At 46.1% G+C, this 20,579-nt stretch overlaps 1 protein-coding gene across 2 annotated transcripts in view; it reads left to right on the top strand.

The window, feature by feature from the left end:
* KAT6B (lysine acetyltransferase 6B) overlaps window positions 1–20,579 on the top strand; it is a 258,661-nt gene that overhangs the window by 103,147 nt on the left and 134,935 nt on the right. Inside the window, exon 6 of one of the 2 annotated variants that reach the window (XM_044297450.1) lies at window positions 14,840–14,895. In XM_044297450.1, the coding sequence (XP_044153385.1) occupies window positions 14,840–14,895 (56 nt within the window). Of the gene's footprint in view, window positions 1–14,839; window positions 15,754–20,579 lie in introns of both variants that reach the window. The other variant, XM_044297449.1, reaches the window with a different exon arrangement.

Here is a 20,579-nt window from a genome sequence, read left to right as displayed (position 1 = left end):
AATCAATTGTGGTAAAACTATAAGAATACAAATAACTTGTATAAGTATAAAGCATAACATGTATCAGATAAAAGCAAAAAGGCAAAACAGGCACTCACCATCTGAGACCAATGGTAAAAATTACTGTTTTTAATGATTAATAGTAAAAATTACTGTTTTTAATGGTTAAAAAGTTGAGGGTATTACATGGACAGTATATGTATATGAAATAGGATGAAACAAGTGAAACATATACTGTCCATCTAATACCCTCAACTTTTTAACCATTAAAAACAGTAATTTTTTACCATTAATCATTAAAAACTGTAATTTTTACCATTGGTCTCAGATGGTGAGTGCCTGTTTTGCCTTTTTGCTTTTATCTTTTACATATTTTGTGACAGTTACAACGTCTTCCCCTAAGTAATATATACTATAATTATACCTAGCTAAACAGCCCTGCATAACACAATATCCCTGAGACAGAGGTAGATGTCTTACCAGATATGCGGGCACAAAGATGGTGGAGTTTGAAAAGGAGACATGCAGGAGACAGCACTACTATGTCCTGTAACATTATGACTGGAGACTGGGCTTCTTTTTCCAAGGATGCATTACAGTCCCACAATGCTTTGCACGTCCCACAATACAATAATCTTTGTTAACAGAAAAACAAGGTGTAGTGCATTTTTAAGACTGCTAGATGGTGCTATTACCAAATTAATCACTACAGAAATAAGAGAATTGCAGCAGAATGAATTAGACGTGATCTGAAATGAATCTTCTATGCTGGGGCAGAACAGCAGTATTCCTCAACTTTTGGTACTGCTAGAGATGTCCCAATTATAGAACTTTTTTTTGGATTTGGTGTATTTCAGATCAATCCTGTTTGCAGTGTGCATTCTCTTTAAAAAAAAAAAACCTGAAGAATATTTCCAGTTACTTATATAAGACAAAAATATTATGCGGCAACCAATTGGCCATGTCGGGGTTGGCCATACACACTCGTATAATGTGACTAAGCGTTGAAGTATTCTTGACTTAGGCTACTTTCACACTAGCGTTTATATTTTCCGGTATTGAGAACTGTCATAGGACAAAGCCCAGAGCAGCAGGGAGAGTGTGAGATCCTTCTCACCCTAATAGATCTCTATTAGGGTGAATAGGACAGGAAATTAAAAGATCCCAGGAAGCAGATTGTAAGGGCTTGTGCACGGAGAGTGGTCTGTGTAGAAGGGGGCATGTATGTAGAGCGCTCTGTGTAGAGGGGGGTGGGTGTATGGAGAGTGCTGATGCCTGCTGATGTGGTCACTGGTTGCAGTGGCGCCTCTCAAGTGATTGGCCTTTTAAGGAGTGCAGTGGGGATAGTTTATTTTAACCTATTCTGTGTCACATATAGAAGAATATTGGTTTGAAAACCCCTTAAAAAAATTAGCTCCTTAAAGGGTCTGTATACACTCATTTCTGAGATTTGGAAGGACCTTTGTTGGTGATCATACTTACCTGATCCTCAGTGCTGGGTCCCGGCTTGTTTGCTCCCCAGCCCCCGTTGCTTGTCTTGGGTCCCTTCATGCGAAGCAGTGCGTGCCGTAATCTATTGCTATATACCTTCTTCTTTATGGAATTGGGTAGAGGGTCATTTAGAAAATGACCGGCAGAGGAAGAGGCAGACCGCTCTGCAGGGATGGTAGGGGTCGGGCAGGTGCACCAGGCGCGTGCAATAGCTTTAAAGGGCACACCAGAGTTGGTTGAGTTGCTCACTCAGCCTTCCGCTTCTGCACGCTCCTCATCCTCTGTATCTGCATCCTCCTCTGGTCCCTGGAAGGAAATATTTCTCCCAGAAGGGCATCCCTGAACTATATGGCCACGTTCAGCGGCAAGTTAATATATCTCTGGCACACAGTGTCTGTGCCAGGATACATGGTGCAAAGACCACAGGTCTAGCAAACACGGGCAGGGAAGGTACATAACTTTTACTGCCCACTGGGTGAACCTTCTGAGAGCCATCAAGCATGTAACCTGTGGCACCCGTATGGATTTGGTGTTACCGCCATGGATTGCATGTAGGCCTGCCTCTTCTTCTACTCCTCCTACTCCATCCTTCGTCTCATCCTCTCCTTTTCCACTGCTACCGCCTCTTTCGCTGCACCCCCAAGCTCCCAAGAACCTATTTGACGTTCCCTGCTGTGCTGCGGCTGTTGTGCCTAGAAGCCAAGAGCCACACCATTCCTTCGCTCCTTTCAGCTCTGCTGTCACAGGCCGATCAGTGACTAACCCCTCTCAATTTGACAGTTGGTAAAGTGGTGTGCAACAACGGTGCCAATCTGCTGAGTGAGATGAAACAGGGAAAAATGACACATGTGCCGTGCATGGCACACATCCCGAACTTAGTCGTGCAGCGATTAATTGCCAAATACCCTGGGGGTCCAGGACATCCTGCGGCAAGCCAGGAAAATCTCTGGCCATTTTAAAAGGTCTTACACGGCCATGGCTCATGGCTCGCCTTGCTGACGTTCAGTGGCGACACAACTTGCCCGTCAGACATCTGATTTATGACTGCCCGATGCGCTGGAACTCCACTTTGCAGAAACGTGCCGTTAACGACTATCTGTACAAACTCTGCGGCAGGACTGCTTCTGGGGAGCTTGGTATTTTTTTTCACTGCGCCAATGGCTCGGACTTTTGCGGCCATTTGATGCGATCACCAAACTGGTCAGTCGCAGCCAGGGCACCATCGGTAGCATCGTACCATACGCCTTCTTTCTGGAGCGTGCATTGCGTGGTGTCATTGATCAAGCCGTCGAGGAGCAGGAGCTGGAAGATGAGTAAGTCGCAATGCTGAATGAATTCCCTGGGGGGGCTATTCTATCTGAGGCAAGTCAGCAGAAGTCTGAAGGGGAGTCAGAGGTCAGAGGATTATGGTGGCTGGGGGGAGGAGGAGCAAGAAGAGCAGGCTTTAAACTTTTCCCTGGTGTTGTCCGTGGCTGGGGGAAGGAGACCGAGGACGACATTCTCCTGGGCGATGAGCAGGGCGCTCCACCGTTTCTAATTTAGTGCAAATGGGGCCTTCATGCTCCAGTGTTTGAAGAGGGACCCCCGTATTAAAAGCATAATGGTCAAGGACCTGTCCTGGGTGGCAACCTACTTAGACCCCCGGTAAAAACAGAAAATGGCGGACATCTTACCAGCATCACAGAGGGCTGTCAGAATGCAGCATTTCCAGGCCTTTCTGCGAGAGATGCTGCATTCTGCTGTTGCGGGCACTGGCAGAGGAATTTCCACCCACAGCTAAACGGGTGCGGGTACGAATCCTACCGTGCCTGCAAAAAGAGGCCGGTTTGAAGATGTGTTGGTCACTTTGGGTATGAGACCATTCTTGCAGCCAACCAATCGACATTCAGCCTCAGGGAACCCCTAGACCGACAGGTGTCCGACTATATCGGGTTAACGGCCAATGTGGATGCTCTGAGAAGCGAGCAACCGCTTGACTACTCGGTGTGCAGGCTTGACCTGTTGCCAGAGCTGGCACATTGTGCCATGGAACTCTTGGCTTGGTCCTCGTCGAGTGTCAAATGAACGTTCAGCGCAGCAGCGGGGATCGTGACCGATAAGCACTCTCGTCTAGCTCACAACAGTGTGGACTACCTCACATTTTTAAAAATGAATGAGGCATGGATCTTGGAGGAATTCAACACCTGTGATGACCATGTGCAATTGAATTTCCTCATGCCAGCCCACACACATCCGCCACCACCCAGAACAAAGAATGGTCCTTGCCTTATGTATATACGGCGGCATAAAAGGCCTTTTTATATCCATTGAATGCCTAATTTTTGGGGCCTGTACTGTCCAACAGTTACATATTTATCCTGTGACCGCCTAATATACCTCCAGCCACAGAATCCAAAGTTCTTTGCTGTCAGGTGAATGCCTATTGCCTAATTTTTAGGGCCTGCACTGGATTCTGTGAAGATACGAGATGTGCAGCACCTGAAACTATGGATACTGGAAGCCTGTGCTAGCATTTCTCCTGCGGTGTTGCTATCAGTGTGTGAAGAGTGGGAGAAGAGGGTTGCATTGGCAATCCAACACAATGGGCAGCACATTGAACACATTTTATAAGTGGTCAGAAACTTGTAAATAACTCATGAAAGAATAAAGTTACGTTAAAACCAAACACACCATTTTCTTGTGAAATTCCCAATAAGCTTGATGTGTCACATGACCCTCTTCCTATTGAAAAAACTAAAGTTGGATTCAAAATGGCCGACTTCAAAATGGCCTTCATGGTCACCACCCATCTTGAAAAGTTTCCTCCTTCACATATAGTAATGTGCCACATACAGGAAGTTAATATCACCAACCATTCCCATTTTATTAAGGTGTATCCATATAAATGGCCCACCCTGTATTACACCTGCTGAAAAAATGGCTGCAGCCTGACGTGCTGAGTTCCACTGCTATGCTGGACCGTTTATTGGCTGATGTATTCTGGAGGGCTTTGCCATACCCTCTCCAGCACTGGACCGGCCATGTGCCTCCTGGTAAAGCCCTTGCGATGGTGGACCTGGTGGAATACTATGAGGCTACCAGGAATCTACAGGGGGGTTCTTTTGGGAGGGGGCAGTCAAACTCCGAAAAATATAGACCCCAGTCATGGTGTCTTGTGCCAACAAAACCCGCCCGGGATGTACCCCCTACGGTCCCAGCTCAGATAGTCTGCTGGTGTTGCCAGAAGCCTGGCCACGTAAGGGCGACTGTCCCCGACAGTCTGAGCTCGTAGACACTAACTGGCTACCGCCACTCATATGCAAGGAAACTGTGTGCCTCCGGTACCCCAGAGACTATAGACAGCAACCACTTGTGCCAGGTGGAAGTAGGAAACACTCTGGCGGTGGCATTGCTGGTCTTGGGGAGTCTGGTGTCCCTGGTAAGGGCTACACTGGTACGAGTATACTGGCCAGAAAGTCGGGGTAATGTGTATTCATGGAGACTTAAAAGACTACCCCACCGCTATGGTGGTGGCTCTTTCCACTGTAGCCGGGAGGTGGACCCACGAGGTGGCCATCACCACCAATCTACACTATGAACTACTAATGGGGAGAGACTTCCTGGGCTTCCCGCCACTGTGGTCTGGTATAAGAGTGACTGATACCCATCAGACTGGCGTTACCCTAGCAGAGTGGACCTGCTCAGGGGGGAGACCAGAACCCTAGGGAACCCGAGAACAAAGGGCCAGCGGTAAGGGTGACCACCACTTTGATGGAAGAGGGGGAGACAACCCCGCTAAGTGTGGTGGTGGGAGATGTGGAGGACTTGCTGCCGGGTCCTGAATTGGCAGACCTCAATGTCTCCGGGAATAATTTTGGTACCGCCCAGCGTCAGGACCCAACCCCATCCCGAGCCTGGGAAAATGTGTTAATGTGTTAATAGTAGATGGTGAACCCCAATTACCTGGGGCACAGTGAGTGTTTCCCCGTTTTGTGGTTCATTAGGATATGTTGTAACAGGTAAACCAACTATGGGGTGATCCTACTGAGTAGTTGGTGGTCCCCAAGGCTTTTCGCAAACTCGTGTTAGATCTAGCCCACCAACACGTTCGGGGGTCACCTGCACCTGCAGAAAACTCAGGATCGTATTCTACAGCGGTTTTACTGGCCCAGCGTATTCAGAGAGGTGGACGAGTTTAGTAAATGTGTCCCGACCTACCAGATAACTAGCCCCCAGCCACATTTCCGTAGTCCCCTAGTACCTCTCCCGATTATCAATGTACCGTTTGACCTAAAAGCTATGGATCTCATAGGCCCAGTACCGAAGTCCGCCATAGGGCATCAACAAATTTTAGTCATCTTAGACTATGCCACTCGGTACTCGGAAGCAGTGCCACTGCGACATACCTCGGGCCAAACTCATAGCTTAGGAGTTAATGAAAATGTTTTCCTGAGTAGCACTACCTAAAGAGGTTCTGACCGACCAGGGGACGGACCCCTTTTATGTCCAAGGCGATGAGGGAACTCTAAGTTGCTGCACATAAAACAACTACGGATGTCCGTTTACCATCCGCAAACTGATGGTCTGGTAGAAAGGTTTAACTAAACCTTTAAAAATATGTAGAAACGGGTGGTGTCTAAAGATCGGAAGGACTGGGACCTGCTTCTGCCCTATCTCATGTTCGCAGTGCGAGAGGTACTCCAGGCCTCAACTGGGTTCTCGCCCTTCAAACTGCTATATGGCAGACACCCTTGCGGTCTCTTGGACGTGGCCAAAGAGGTGTGGGAACAACAACCCACTCCACATAAAAGTATCATTGAGTACGTTACCCAGATGCTAAATCGGATAGAGACAGTGTTGCCTCTTGTTAGAGAGCAGATGGAGGCAGCTCAACTAGCCCAGAGCCAGGTCTATAATCATAGGCTCGGGTCCGGATCTTTAACCCGGGTGATCAGGTTTTGGTTCTGGTGCTGAATGTGGACAGTAAATTCCTGGCTAGGTGGCAGGGGCTGTACGAGATACTCAAGAAAATTTGGAAATGTAAACTACAAGGTACACCAGCCAGGGCGGCGAAAGCCAGAGCAGGTTTACCATGTGAATTTACTCAAACCATGGAAAGATAGGGAAACCTGTATTCAAGACAGCCTGCAGCTGGGTTTTCCAGGAGAAGAGATTCTGGCCCATCTGTCTGATGCAAGAGAAGTGGCTATGCTTGTTGGTATGCTTCGGCTTACCTGGACGATATTGTCATACACAGTACAGATTGAGAAAGTCACCTACCCAAAGTGCAGGCTGTAGTGAACTCAGCGAGAGGTTTTGTCTGGGAAGGCAGGAATTTAAGTACCCGTCTTGGTTTTGGCAGCACCTGGCTGTCCTTAAATAGGCAGCTGGGCTCCACAGCTGAGTCTCTGTGTTGGGATCTGAGGTTTTGTGCCGGACTGGAGGGCTGAGACCCATGTGCAGGGGGAACAGGCCCCCTAAAGCCTGCCGTGGACTGCTGGAAGCAGTCTGCACACAAGGTGATTTTTACTATGTGGACTTTCCATTGTGTGTGAACTAACACCAAGACTGCAAAGTGACGTTTTGTTTTTGCTTTAGGTGTGAATAAACATGGAAGTTTAAGAACTGCTAATTTGCGTCTGTACTGCATCCGCACACCCTGTCTACCAGAGCAAATCCTCACAATTGGTGGAGGATGCAGGCAAGAGTAGTGAGGCTGGTGTGAACTCCAATATTTTTGGGTTCTGCATTTTTCCAGGCACGGTTGTATGTCGTACATTAAACCAGCTGTATTGCAACCAGTACCCCACGACAAAATAGAGGCTGTTGTGAAGGCTATCATGGCGGCTAATCTGCAGCAGCGAGAGACAAACCTGCACCAACGCTATGCTAATAAGCAGCAGCAGGAGACCAACCAGTTGCTGCTACAACATGTGATGGCTTTGAGGAAAGCAGGAGCAACCCCGAACATTGACGATGCTCGGGTAGCAGTCTGTGCCGCGATTCCGAAGATTACCCCCGCAGACGACATCAAAACCTACCTGGTGATGTACTAGAAAGTGGCCATCAGGGAGGAGCTACCCTGAGACTAGTAGGCTGAGGTCGTCGCTCCGTTCCTGGCATCTGATTTCCAGGGGGTGTATATAGACTTGCCGGACGATCAAGTGGCTGACTACCAAAAAGTAAAGGGTGAGGTTTTGGCAAGACTGGAGGTGAATGTGTTGGTCCGGGCCCAGCCGGTACATTAGTGGGGTTTTAAGCTGGCGGAACCTTTGAGACCCTAGTATTATGACTTACTCCACCTATTGCAAAAGTGGCTACAGCCTGATGTGCTGAGTCCCATGGCTATGCTGGATAGAGTATTGGCTGATATGTTCTGGAGGGCTCTGCCACCCCCTCTCCAGCACTGGATCGGCCAGGTGTCTCCTGGTCTCCTGGCAATGCCCGGAAATGGTAGACCTGGTGGAGCGCTTCGAGGCTACTAAGAATCTGACTGGGGGGGGGGGGGGGGTTTCTTTTGGGAGGGGGTAGTCAAACCCAGTAAATCTCCATCCTAGACCTGGCGACTTGTACCAACCAAACCCACCCGGGATGTGCCCCCTATGAACCTGACTTCGATAGTCTACTGGCGTTGTCAGGAGTCTAGCCATGTAGGAGCTGACTGTTTACATCAGATGGAACCCTTGGATACGATCTATGGCTACCGTCAGTCGTTATATGCCAGGAAGCATATTATATGCTGTGTGCAGCAGGTACCCCATAAACTCTAATCCACTTGTGCCGGGTGGAAGTGGGAGACACTCCAGCGGAGGCTTTGCTGGACTCAGGCAGTCTGGTGTCTCTAGTAAGGGCTTCCCTGGTACGAACCACGGAGTATACTGGCCGGAAAGTCTTGGGTCATGTGCATCCATGGTGACTTAAGACTACCCCACCGCCTTGGTTTCTTTCACCACAGGGGCTGGCAGGTAGACTCACGAAGTGGCAGTTGCCACAAATTTACACTGTGAACTTACAATAGGGAGAGACTTCCCAGGCTTCACGGCACTGTGGCCTGCTACAAGAGTGACTGATACTTTTGAGACAGGGGAACCCGAGGCCAAAGGGCTAGCATTAGGGGTGACCGCCACTTTGGTGGAGGGGGGGGGGGAGGAACAACCCCACTGAATGTAATGGTGGGAGATGTAGAGGACTTGCCGCCGGGTCCTTAACTGGCCAACCTTAATGTCTCTGGAAATAATTTTGGTACTGCACAATACCGAGACCCAGCCCTATCCCGAGCTTGGGGAAATGTATTAATAGTAGATGGTGAACCACAACAACCAGGGGCTGAGTCGATGTTGCCCCGTTTTGTGGTTCATCAGGATATGTTGTATCGGGTAAACCAACTGCGGGGTGAACATATTGAACAGTTAGTGGTGCCCCAGGATTATCGCAAACTCGTGTTAGAGTTACCCCACCAACATGTTCTCGGGGGGCATCTGGAAATGCAGAAAACACAGGACCGGATACTACAACGGTTTTACTGGCCCAGTGTTTTTAGAGAGGTGGACGAATTCTGTAAGTCTTGCCCGACCTGCCAGGCAACTAGCCCCAGCACCTTTTTCGCAGTCCCTTGGTACCTCTCTAGATCGTCGATGTAACGCTTGAGCGAAACGCGATGGACCTCGTAGGCCCAGTACCGAAGTCCGCTAGAAGATGCCAACACATCTTGGTTGGCCTAGACTAAGCCAGTCGGTACCCGGAGGTGGTGCCACTGCGATATACATCAGCTTAACTCATAGCTAAGGAGCTAATAAAAAATGTTCTCCCGAGTGGGGCTACCTAAAGAGGTTCTGACTGACCAGTCTAAGGTCATGAGGGAGCTCTGTAAGTTGCTGCATATCAAACAGTTACAGACATCCGTTTACTATCCACAAAAGGACGGTGTGGTTGAAAGGTTTAATAAAACATTAAACACCATGTTAAAAAGTGTGGTGTCTAAAGATGGGAAGGACTGGGACCTTCCTCTGCCCTATCTCATGTTCGCTGTGCAATAGGTGCCCCCCAGGGCTCTACTGGGTTCTCGCCCTTCGAATTGCTATATGGCAGACATCCTCGCGGTTTGTTGGACGTAGCCAAAGAGGCGTGGGAACAGCAACCTACTCCGCATAGAAGTGTCCTTGAGTATGTTACCAAGATGCAACAGCAGATTGTGACTGTTTTTGCCTCTTGTCAGGGAGCATATGGCGGCCGCTCAGCAAGCCCAGAATCTGATCTATAATCGGCAGGCTCGAGTCTGGCTCTTTAACCCAGGTGATCGGGTTTTGGTTCTAGTGCCGACAGTGGATAGTAATTTCCTGACCAGGTGGCAGGGGCCCAGGGCCGGCGCTACCATAGAGGCAAGGGGGGCAAATGCCCCCGGGCCCCCAACTCCTTAGGGGCCCTCAGCGCCGGCCCGGCCGCAACTACTACTATATCTATATTTCTATTGGGGGCCTGTGGCGCCGGGTAGACCCAGCGGTCAGGTCTGGAGACGGCGCCGCGCCGCCGTAATGTAATTAAAACTGGACTGGAGTCTGGAGTGGAGGGGGCCCCCCACCGGGCGCCGGCGGCCACTGTGCCTGCGCTGCTTGTCTCTTTAAGAGATTCGAGACTGGAGCAGCGGCATGCACGGCACAGGCAGGCATGTCTAGCGTCTGGCTGACGTTTCCACAGGCTCTGCCCCCCCGCCCAGAGCAGAGAACTTGGATTGAAGAAGGAAGCAAGCAAAGCAAGCGCCATTGGCAGCCGGCCAGCCACAGCCCAGTCTGACTCTGCCAGGGAAGACCCGCGGCCTGCCGCCCACAGTCAGAAGGCAGCCAGCCCCCAGCCAAGTTCCAAACTTCCACTGAAGTTCCAACTTCCAAGAATCCAAGTCCAGTCTACAGAAGTCAGTCATCACAGACCAGTTACAGTTACTGTCTGGTAGGTGGGTTATATTGTTGTTAATTAAACTGGATCGGATCCATGATCCATCCATTCCCAGTTTCCCACTCGCTTACTTAGTCCCGGGCCGTCCCAGTGTACTACTAGCCCGGCCTGCGGCCCTGGTTCTGTTTGGAGTCAGTTGGACTGGAAAAATGTGCATTTTTTTGAGGGGGGGGGGGCAGTTACTGGTACTACCAGTAAGGCAGTAACTGCCCCCCCTCAAATGCACATTTCTCCAGTACAACTGTCCGAACAGAACCAGGGCGGACTAGTATACTGGCACTTGGACGGGTGAGATAGTGCCTGGGATGGATCTGATCCAGTTTAATCAACCAACCTACCAGTAACTGGTTGGTTGATTAAACTGGATCGGGATCCATCCCAGTCTGGTAGGTTGCTTGATTAAACTGGATCGGATCCATCCCAGGCACCATATAACCCATGTCAGTGTACTAGCCCGCCCCGGTTCTGTTTGGAGTCAGTTGGACTGGAGAAATGTGCATTTGGGGGTGGGGGGGGGGGGGTGGAGTTACTGGTAGGTTGGTTGATTAAACTGGATCGGATCCATCCCAGGCACCATCTCATCCATCCCAGTGCCAGCAGTGTAATAGCCCGCCCTGGTTCTGTTTGGACTGGAGAAATGTGCATTTGGGGGGGGGAGATGTGCTGCTGCCAAGTGACGTTAAAGTCAGCACGTGTGATGGGGGGGGGCCCTTATTGTTTTCCCCCCCAGGGCCCCATTTCACCTAGAACCGGCCCTGCAGGGGCCCTACTAGGTACTTGAAAAAACTGGAGAGTAAAATTACAAGGTACACCAACCAGGGAGGCGAAAGCCGGAGCAGGTGTACCATGTGAATCTATTCAAACCGTGTGGAAAGATAGGGAAACCTGTACTGAAGACAGCCTGCAGCCAGGTTTTCTAGGGGAAGCGGTTTCGGACCCTCTGTCTGAAGCAAGGGAAGCGGCTGCCATAGTAAGAATTGCTGTCAGCCTCTCCTCTGAGCAGGCTCAGGAGGCCAGGGAGTTTATTAGCTAGAACACGAATGTGTTTTCAGATCTCCCTGGACACACTTCCACAATTCGGCATGACATTGTCACTGAGCCTCAGATGAAAGTCCGGCTAAAACCATACCGGGTACCCGAGGCTCATCGACAAGCCATCTCAGAGGAAGTGCAGATGATGAGGCTAGACGTCATTGAGGAGTCTAAAAGTGAGTGGGCTATTCCTATAGTGCTAATACCCAAGCCGGATGGGACACTCCTGTTCTGTAAAGTTTTTCGTAAACTGAACGAGATTTCCAAATTCGATGCGTATCCCATGCCCCCGGGTGGATGAGCTTATCAAGAGGCTAGTACAAGCCTGGTATTTTTCTGTTTTGGACCTCACGAAAGGGTACTGGCAGGTGCCCTTAACGGAGGCTGCCAAAGAAAAAAAAAAACTGCCTTCATCACACCTGAAGGGCTATATCAGTACAAGGTTCTACCCTTTTGTCTGCATGGTGCCCCCCCTAACACTGCTTATGGACATTGTGCTGCTTCCACATTGTCGGTACGCTTCGGCTTACCTGGACGATATTGTCATCCACAGTACCGATTAGGAAAGTCACCTACCCAAAGTGCAGGCTGTAGTGGACTCATTTCGTAATGCAGGACTAACCGCTAACCCCCAAAAAAATGTGCGATAGGGTTAGAGGATGCTAAATACCTGGGGTATGTCATTGGGCGTGGAGTGATCAAACCCCAAGTAAACCAAATAGAGGCGAAAAGAAATTGGCCCTGACCTGTCACCGCTAAACAAGTAAAGTCATTCCTAGGTTTTATAAGCTATTATATGAGATTTACTTTTGCTACTGTAGCCGCACCATTGACAGGGTCATGAAGGGACGCAGTCAGATGGTTTACTGGAATGACTGGGCGGAAGAGCCTTTCTCTGCTTTGAACTCTGCCCTGTGGGGTTCCCCAGTTTTGGTGACGCCTAACTTCAAGCGGGAATTCATAGTGCAGACAGACTCTTCCAAAGTAGGCCTCTGTGCTGTACTGTCTCAGGAAGTCAACGGGGAGGAGCATCCCATTGTCTTCCTAAGCCGCAAGCTCACTCCAGCCGAGACCAGGTAAAGTATAGTGGAGAGAGATTGCCTGGCTATCAAGTGAGCAGTCGAGTCTCTCCGCTATTATTTGTTAGGGAAAATATTCCGCCATGTGACTGACCACTCCCCTCTCAAGTGGATGAGCCAGGCCAAAGAGAGAAATGCCCGAGTCACCAGGTGGTTCCTGTCCTTACAAAACTTTAAGTTTTCTGTAGAACACAGGTCAGGCCAGTTGCAGGGAAACGCGGATGCGCTGTCTCGAGTATACAGTATGGCATGTGTTCACCCCCTCAGGTTGGACTAAGTGCCGGTTTTTATGTGTCAGCAGCAGTTGCTGTTTGACACCCTAATACTTAGTATGGCTGTATAGCTGATCCGGTACTGCTTTTACTGGGAGTAGTCAAAGTGCTGGGTGGGTAACTACTCCCATGTTCCAGGCCCGGTTTTGCTAAGCCTAAAAACCAGCCAGCACTGCCAGGTGAGGAGGATTACCTCAGTCTGACAGTGGAGCTCAGGAGGTGCGTGTGCTGGGATCTGAGGCTTGTGCCATGCTGGAGGGCTGAGACACGTCTGTAAGGGAAACGAGCCCCCTAAAAGCCTGCTATGGACTGCTGGAGGTAGAACTGCCAACAAGATGATTTTTGCCATTTGGACTTTCCATTGTGTGTGATCTAGCACCAAGACTGCAAAGTGACTTTTTGTTTTTGCTTTATGTGTGAATAAATACAGACATCTGATTTAAGAACTGGTTATTTGCCTCAGTACTGCGTCCGCACACCCTGTCTACCAAAGCGAATCCCCACACTGCTTTAAACTGTTGTTGCATCTGTCATGCAGTTTTTAGTGAATTTACATAAAATTTGAACTGAAATATACCATGGTTAATAAAACGTACCCTCTGATTTCACAAGTACAATCTACCATGTTCTCCCTGCATTTGGCTGATCATAGTTTCATTAATACTTTTATTATACACAGTCAAGAATATATACCTGTTCTATGTGCTTTACAAATCATTGTAGAGATGTCTGACTGCTGCAGAACTTGGCATGCAGTTATGACTCAGGCTGATACGTGCGTGATTACCAGTGTGATCTGATTAGATCAAAAGGGCGTAAAAATACTCCCCCCTACTGCCCTATAAAAAGGCTCGTGGAGGCCATCTTTGGGTAGTGTATGTTTTGTTGAGATATAATTGAGTACTTGACCTCTAGGACTTGAAGACATTTTGCTCATTTAACAGACTTTGAGAAGGGGCGCATCATTGTACTGTGAGAAGCAAGATAGTACTTTTGACAAATTACTTGCCATCTAGGTGCTCTGAATGGCCCAGACAGACCACTAGTAGAAAGGATAACTTGATCCACTATAAATCACAATCCACTCCCATTTTTTCCCATCATCCAGATACAAATGGCAATTCATTACACACCCTTGTCCCTGCCCAGACCATTTCCAGGCACTTTGAGAAAAAAAAAGGTGTCCGGAGCCCATTATGTGTTCTGCCTTTGACAGCCAGCCACTATCACCTTTGTTTTTAGTATTGTCGTGAATGAGAAAATTATACTGCTACAGACTGGAATCATAGCGCCTTTAGTAACAAATCCAAGTTCTGTTTCATATCTGAAAGCGGTCATATTTGAGTATGGAGGCCTCAGTGAGTGCTTCAATCCTGCCTTTGTTAGGGAGCAACACACTGCCCTAACTGCTGGTGTGATGTAATTTCAGTGATATGTGCAGAAAATCCTGTGGCCACGTGTTTTGCCTCTCATGGCATAGGTTCCAACTTCCAGCTGGGATTTTTCAGCAGGTTAATGCTCGCCCACTCACAAAAAAGGTTTCCAAGAACGTCTCCAGCAGATTGAAGTACATCCTTGGCCTGCCTGGTTGCAAGATTTGTTGCCAATTGAGGATTTATGAGTCCAGCTGGGACACCAGCTTCAGCAACCAATGAGTGTGTAGGATCTACAGGCCCAGCTACAACATCTATGAGCAAATGTACAGCAGGATACCATGCGGAACCCGTATGTCTCCATGTCCAACTGTATCTTATCAATGCCCAACAATATCTCCCCTTTTATCCAGTCTACAGGCAGCCCAACGGTACTAGAGCCTCCTTTCAATTGTACAATTTTCCCCAATTTAAATGTATCTTTTGGCTCTAATAGTGTAATCACTTACATATTTTAACATTTCATTCACACATATAAAGTTTCATTTGATTCCAAAAACTTCCTCTTGGTGCGTTATGTTTTTTTTTGTCAATGAGTGTACTTTACTGAGTATGAATTCTTATTTTTGATATATTAGAAATGTTGTTCCTTCTTTATTTGCAGGTGTATTTCCAATGAAGAAGTTCCTCTGATTTCTTTCCCAGGAAGAGGGCCATCTGGTAGGAGTCAAAAAACTAAAATGTGTACCACCACACTGCCATCTGGTCATGCTGCATCTGTGAAGGACCCCATCTGCAGCCTTGCTGCAACTGACAGCACTAGACCCGGCCCCCATTCCATCAGCTCCACCTTCACTTCCACCTGCTCCCCCCTGAAAGTTAATGAGAAAACGAAAGGGCTAATTGATGGCCTCACTAAGTTTTTCACTCCATCACATGATGGACGCAGATTTCGCAGACGAATTGTAGACTTGTCTGTGCACTACAGACCTAGAAAAAAAACTAATGATACTGAGGCTTCACATAAGTTAAACTGTTCCCCTCAGCCTTCACAACCAGCTCCTTCTCCTCTTTTACATATCACCTCCATGCCAGGTAATAGCCCAGGCTCACAGAAATCCAGCAATTCTACCACTTCTAATTCCCCACAGAGTTCATCAAGCCACTCCAGTGCACCTTCACTCAGAAGCCTCCCCAGTAACAGTCATCTGAAGGGGCTCTTTGATGGACTGTCCCACATCTATGCAACCCAGGGGCAGCCACGCCAAAAAAGCCATCCAAGCTATGCACCTCCAAAACGTATTCGCCGCAAAGGCAGACTCTACCCTTCAACCCACTATTTTGGCAAGAGGGAAACTAGGAGTAGACTTCTTCTCCCACACTCTAACCAGTCTGGCTGGGCAGTATCCCGGTGTCAAGCTTTAAGAGTATTTGCCCAGTTCAAGCGTTCATCATTCCTTATCAAGCACAGGACACTAGGCAGGTTAAAGTATAAAGCAGGAACCATAGGGGCAAGAGACATTGCAACAGAAAAGATCAGTCTGGCAGACAACAAGACTAAGTCCACCCAGGATGATGGTAAGCAAAGGCTTAAAAAACCTCTGCAAAGCCTGTTTTCATTTAGTCCATGTTTTAAATATGACCCATCACCTCTCTTGACAGGTTGGGTTTATTAATTATTTGCGTTCTCCATGTAATAACAATTTTGGAGCAGTTATTTTTACAACTCCATGTTGTACCTGTCCTCTATTATTTGCACTACAATTTATGAATGAAATGCCAACAGTCTGCAATAAAGTCTAGATAGATGATACCAGTGTGGGGTGGGGTGGGGGGGGGGGGGTGTTCCTGCACAGTCTGACATTATCCATTCAGTGCTGTCAGTGTCAGACTCTCCAGGGACACACCTCAGACTGGTAACACTAAGTTGGAACTTTTATTGCAGACTGCGGACAGTTCTTAATTTTCTAGTAGAAACAACATAGAGTAAATAAAAAATGATGGTTTAGAATTGTTCGTACATAGGAAACGTGAGTTGTTACTAAGGCCTAGTTCACACGAACGTTTTTTTTGCGGGTGTACGGGCCGTTTTTTTGTGTTCCGTATACGGTCCGTATACGGAACCATTCATTTCAATGGTTCCGCAAAAAAAAACGGAATGTGTTCCGTATGCATTCCGTTTCCGTATTTCCGTTTTTCCGTTCCGTTGAAAGATAGAGCTTGTCCTATATTTGGCCGTAAATCACGGGTCGTGGCTCCATTCAAGTCAATGGGTCCGCAAAAAAAACGGAACACATACGGAAATGCATCCGTATGTCTTCCGTTTCCGTTCCGTTTTTTCTGAACCATCTATTGAAAATGTTATGGCCAGCCCAATTTTTTCTATGTAATTACTGTATACTGTACATGGCATACGGAAAAACGGAACGGAAAAACGGAAAGGAAACGGAAACACAACGGAACCCAAAAACGGAACAACGGATCCGTGAAAAACGGACCGCAAAAAACAATAAAAGCCATACGGTCGTGTGAACTAGGCCTAAAACGGACATGTCAAGTAAGGTGACAGGTTCTCTTTAAGATTTCTAGTATTTCTGCAGATAGATTTGCTTGTATTTTTAATGATCTTGGCACAAAGCTTTTGTACAGGGTTGTTAAATCCATCATGTTTTGTTAGAGTACAAGCAGTTTATTAAAGTTAACTTGTCTTCAATACATTTGTCCCTTTTAGACTAGCCTATTTATTTTACTTTTATATATGGTGTCAACATATTCCACAATGCTGTACATATAGTGTCATCACTTGCCCCCTTTTCCGCTGATGATCTAAATTTCAAATTAACCTATTTGCATGTTTGGAGGGTGGGAGGAAACCGGAGTAACCAGAGGAATCTAGAGGAACATAGGAAGAGCATATAAACGCCATGCAAATGCTGCCCATACAGGACAGCTTCGGAAAAGTAAAGCAGCACCCCTGTAGTGATGAACAGAAGGGCGCTGTAATGCTGTCCACGAGGATTGGAAAATAATCATAGCAAGAAATTTAGCTCCACCCCTGGTGAAATGCAGTAGTTGCCAGCTATGTGGAAAACCACATGCAGTTTGCATACAGCTTGGGTTATATTTTGGGGGCCATAATTAGGGGTTTGATTAAGGACAAAAAATAAATGCCATTCTTAGTGTACTGTCATGGTTTAAAATCATGCACCCAGATAGAAATTTCTGTGTCATTTTTTCAAGAGAATAACTATAAAAAGAAAACATTGGCTGTGAAGGCAAAGGTCTTAATTTAGCAATGGGACCATTTGAAGTTTGTTTTCAAATGTATCTATTTGTGTAAAGGGCAGCACTTCCTGGCATAGACTGGGAGCAGCTATTGTCACATAATCGGATAAATGGAAGAGCTTTACCTCTACATTAGGTACTGCAAAATGTATCCCTATAGGTAACAAGTATAAACAGCTAAAATAAAACCCCACATGGCTTACAGCTACTGTATAAAGTGCAATAAACTCAGAAAAAAAGCATTTAAAAATACAAATTTAAGGGGTCAGCTGTAGCCTTTGAAATCCAGATGTACAAGGCTTAAAACCTGTAAAAAAATAAATAAAAAATTGGGATAAAATCTGCAAAATACTAAATAAATGGCTGGTGGCCAAAAAGAGAAAAAAAAAATCCCCAAAAATGATTTAAATATATACAGTGCTATGAGAAAGTATTGGCCCCTTACAGATTTATTTTGTTTTTGCACATTTGTCACACTTAAATGTTTCAGATTATCAAACCAATTTGAATATCAGACAAAGATAACTGAGTAAATACAAAAATTCAGGGGGTCATTTATCAAACTAATGTAAACTAGAACTGGCTTAGTTGCCCATATCAACCAATCAGATTTTTCCTTTCATTTTCCAAAGAAGCTGTCCAATATGAAAGTTGAAATCTGATTGGTTGCTATGGGCAACTAAGCCAGTTCTATTTATCTCCAGTTTGATAAATGAGGATTTCATTTATTCAGGGGAAAAACGCTATCCCAAACAACCTGGTCCTATGTGAAAAAAATAATTAGAAAGCTGAGTTCAATTTCACTTGATTACTGCCAGACTTGTAAAATCAAGAAATCAGTTAAATAGAATCTGTCTGACAACAGGAAGTAGGCTAAAATATCTTAAAAATTCATATCTTAATTCATATCTTAAAAAATTCAAAATATCTTAAAAATTCAAGAACAGTTGAAGAAGAAAATCATTGACATCTATCAGTCCTGGAAAAGGTTACAAAGCCACCTCCAAGGCTTTGGGCATCCGGCGAACCACAGTGAGAGCTATTAGCCACAAATGGAGAAAAAAGCAGTGAACCTTCTCAGGAGGTGACAAAATAACCCAGAGCAACATCTAAAGCACATCTGGCTTAAAACTAACACAGCATTTCAGAAAAAGAACATCATGACAACATTCAAACATGGTGGTGGTAGTGTGATGTTCTAGGGTTGCCTTGCTGCTTCAGGACCGTGACAACTTGCTGTAATTGATGGAACCATGAATTCTGCTCTCTACCAGAAAATTCTGAAGAAGAATGTCTGACCATCAGTTTGTGGCCTTAAGCTCAAGTGTACTTGGGTTCTGCAGCAGGACAGTGATCTGAAGTACACCAGTAAGTCCACCTATGAATGGCTTTAACCTCTTCATGACATAGGGCGTACAGGTACACCCTTATGTCCTGGTACTTAAGGAGACAGGGCGTACCTTTACGCCCTGTGTATTTCCGATCACCGCCACGCAGTGGGTAAAAATTGGTAAAAAATGGGGGGGGGGGGGGGAGTATACATATTAGGTATCGCCGTGTTTGTATCGACCGGCTCTATAAACATATCACATGACCTAACCCCTCAGATGAACACCGTAAAAAAATAAAAACTGTGCTAAAGAAATCATTTTTTTGTCACCTTACATCACAAAAGTACAACAGCAAAAAGGAGTTTGCCCACCAAAATTGTGCCAATCTAACCGTCACCTCATTCCGCAAAAAATGAGCCCCTACCTGAGACAATCGCCCAAAAAATAAAAAAAACTATGGCTCAGAATATGCAGACCCTAAAACATCATTTTTTGTTTCAAAAATTATATTATTGTGTAAAACTTACATAAATAAATAAAAAAGTATACATATTAGGTATCGCCGCGTCCGTATCGACCGGCTCTATAAATATATCACATGACCTAACCCCTCAGATGAACAAAGTGTAATAGCAAGCGATCAAAAAGTCACACGCACCCCAAAATAGAGCCAATAAAACCGTCATCTCATCCCGCAAAAATCATACCCTACCCAAGGTAATCGCCCAAAAACTGAAAAAATTATGGCTCTCAGACTATGGAAACCCTAAAACATGTTTTTTTTTTGCTTCGAAAAAGAAATCGCTGTGTAAAACTTACATAAATAAAAAAAAGTATACATATTGGGTATCGCACATGATCAAACCTGTCAGATGAATGTTGTAAATAACAAAGAAATAAAAACGGTGCCAAAACAGCTATTTCTTGTTACCTTGCCTCACAAAAAGTGTAATATAGAGCAACCAAAAATCATTGTACCGTAAACTAGTACCAAAAAAACTTCCACCCTATCCCGTAGTTTCTAAAATGGGGTCACTTTTTGGGGGTTTCTACTCTAGGGGTGCATCAGGGGGGCTTCAAATGGGACATGGTGCAAAAAAAAAAAAAAAACAGTCCAGCAAAATCTGCCTTCCAAAAACCGTATGGCTTTCTTTTCCTTCTGCGCCCTGCCGTGTGCCCATACAGCAGTTTACAACCACATATGGGGTGTTTCTGTAAACTACAGAATCAGGGCCATAAATAATGAGTTTTGTTTGGCTGTTAACCCTTGGTTTGTACAAGTAAAAAAAATATTAAAATGGAAAATCTGCCAAAAAAGTGAAATTTTGAAATTGTATCTCTATTTTCCATTAATTCTTGTGGAACACCTTAAGGGTTAACGACGTTTGTAAAATCAGTTTTGAATACCTTGAGGGGTGTAGTTTCTTAGATGGGGTCACTTTTATGGATTTTCTACTCTAGGGGTGCATCAGGGGGGCTTCAAATGGGACATGGTGTAAAAAAAAAACTGTCCAGCAAAACCTGCCTTCCAGAAACCGTATGGCATTGCTTTCCTTCTGCGCCCTGCCGTGTGCACGTACAGCGGTTTACCACCACATATGAGGTGTTTTTGTAAACTACAGAATCGGGGCCATAAATATTGAGTCTGGTTTGGCTGTTAACCCTTGCTTTGTAACTGAAAAAAATTATTAAAATGGAAAATCTGCCAAAATTGCAATTTTGAAATTATATCTCTATTTTCCATTAATTCTTGTGGAACACCTAAGGGGTTAATAAAGTTTGTAAAAT

Source organism: Bufo gargarizans, chromosome 6 (assembly GCF_014858855.1).
Source record: "Bufo gargarizans isolate SCDJY-AF-19 chromosome 6, ASM1485885v1, whole genome shotgun sequence".
NCBI classification, from domain to species: Eukaryota; Metazoa; Chordata; class Amphibia; order Anura; family Bufonidae; genus Bufo; species Bufo gargarizans.
Note: the sequence above shows the minus strand (reverse complement) of the source record. Positions and strands in the feature narration are given on the sequence as shown.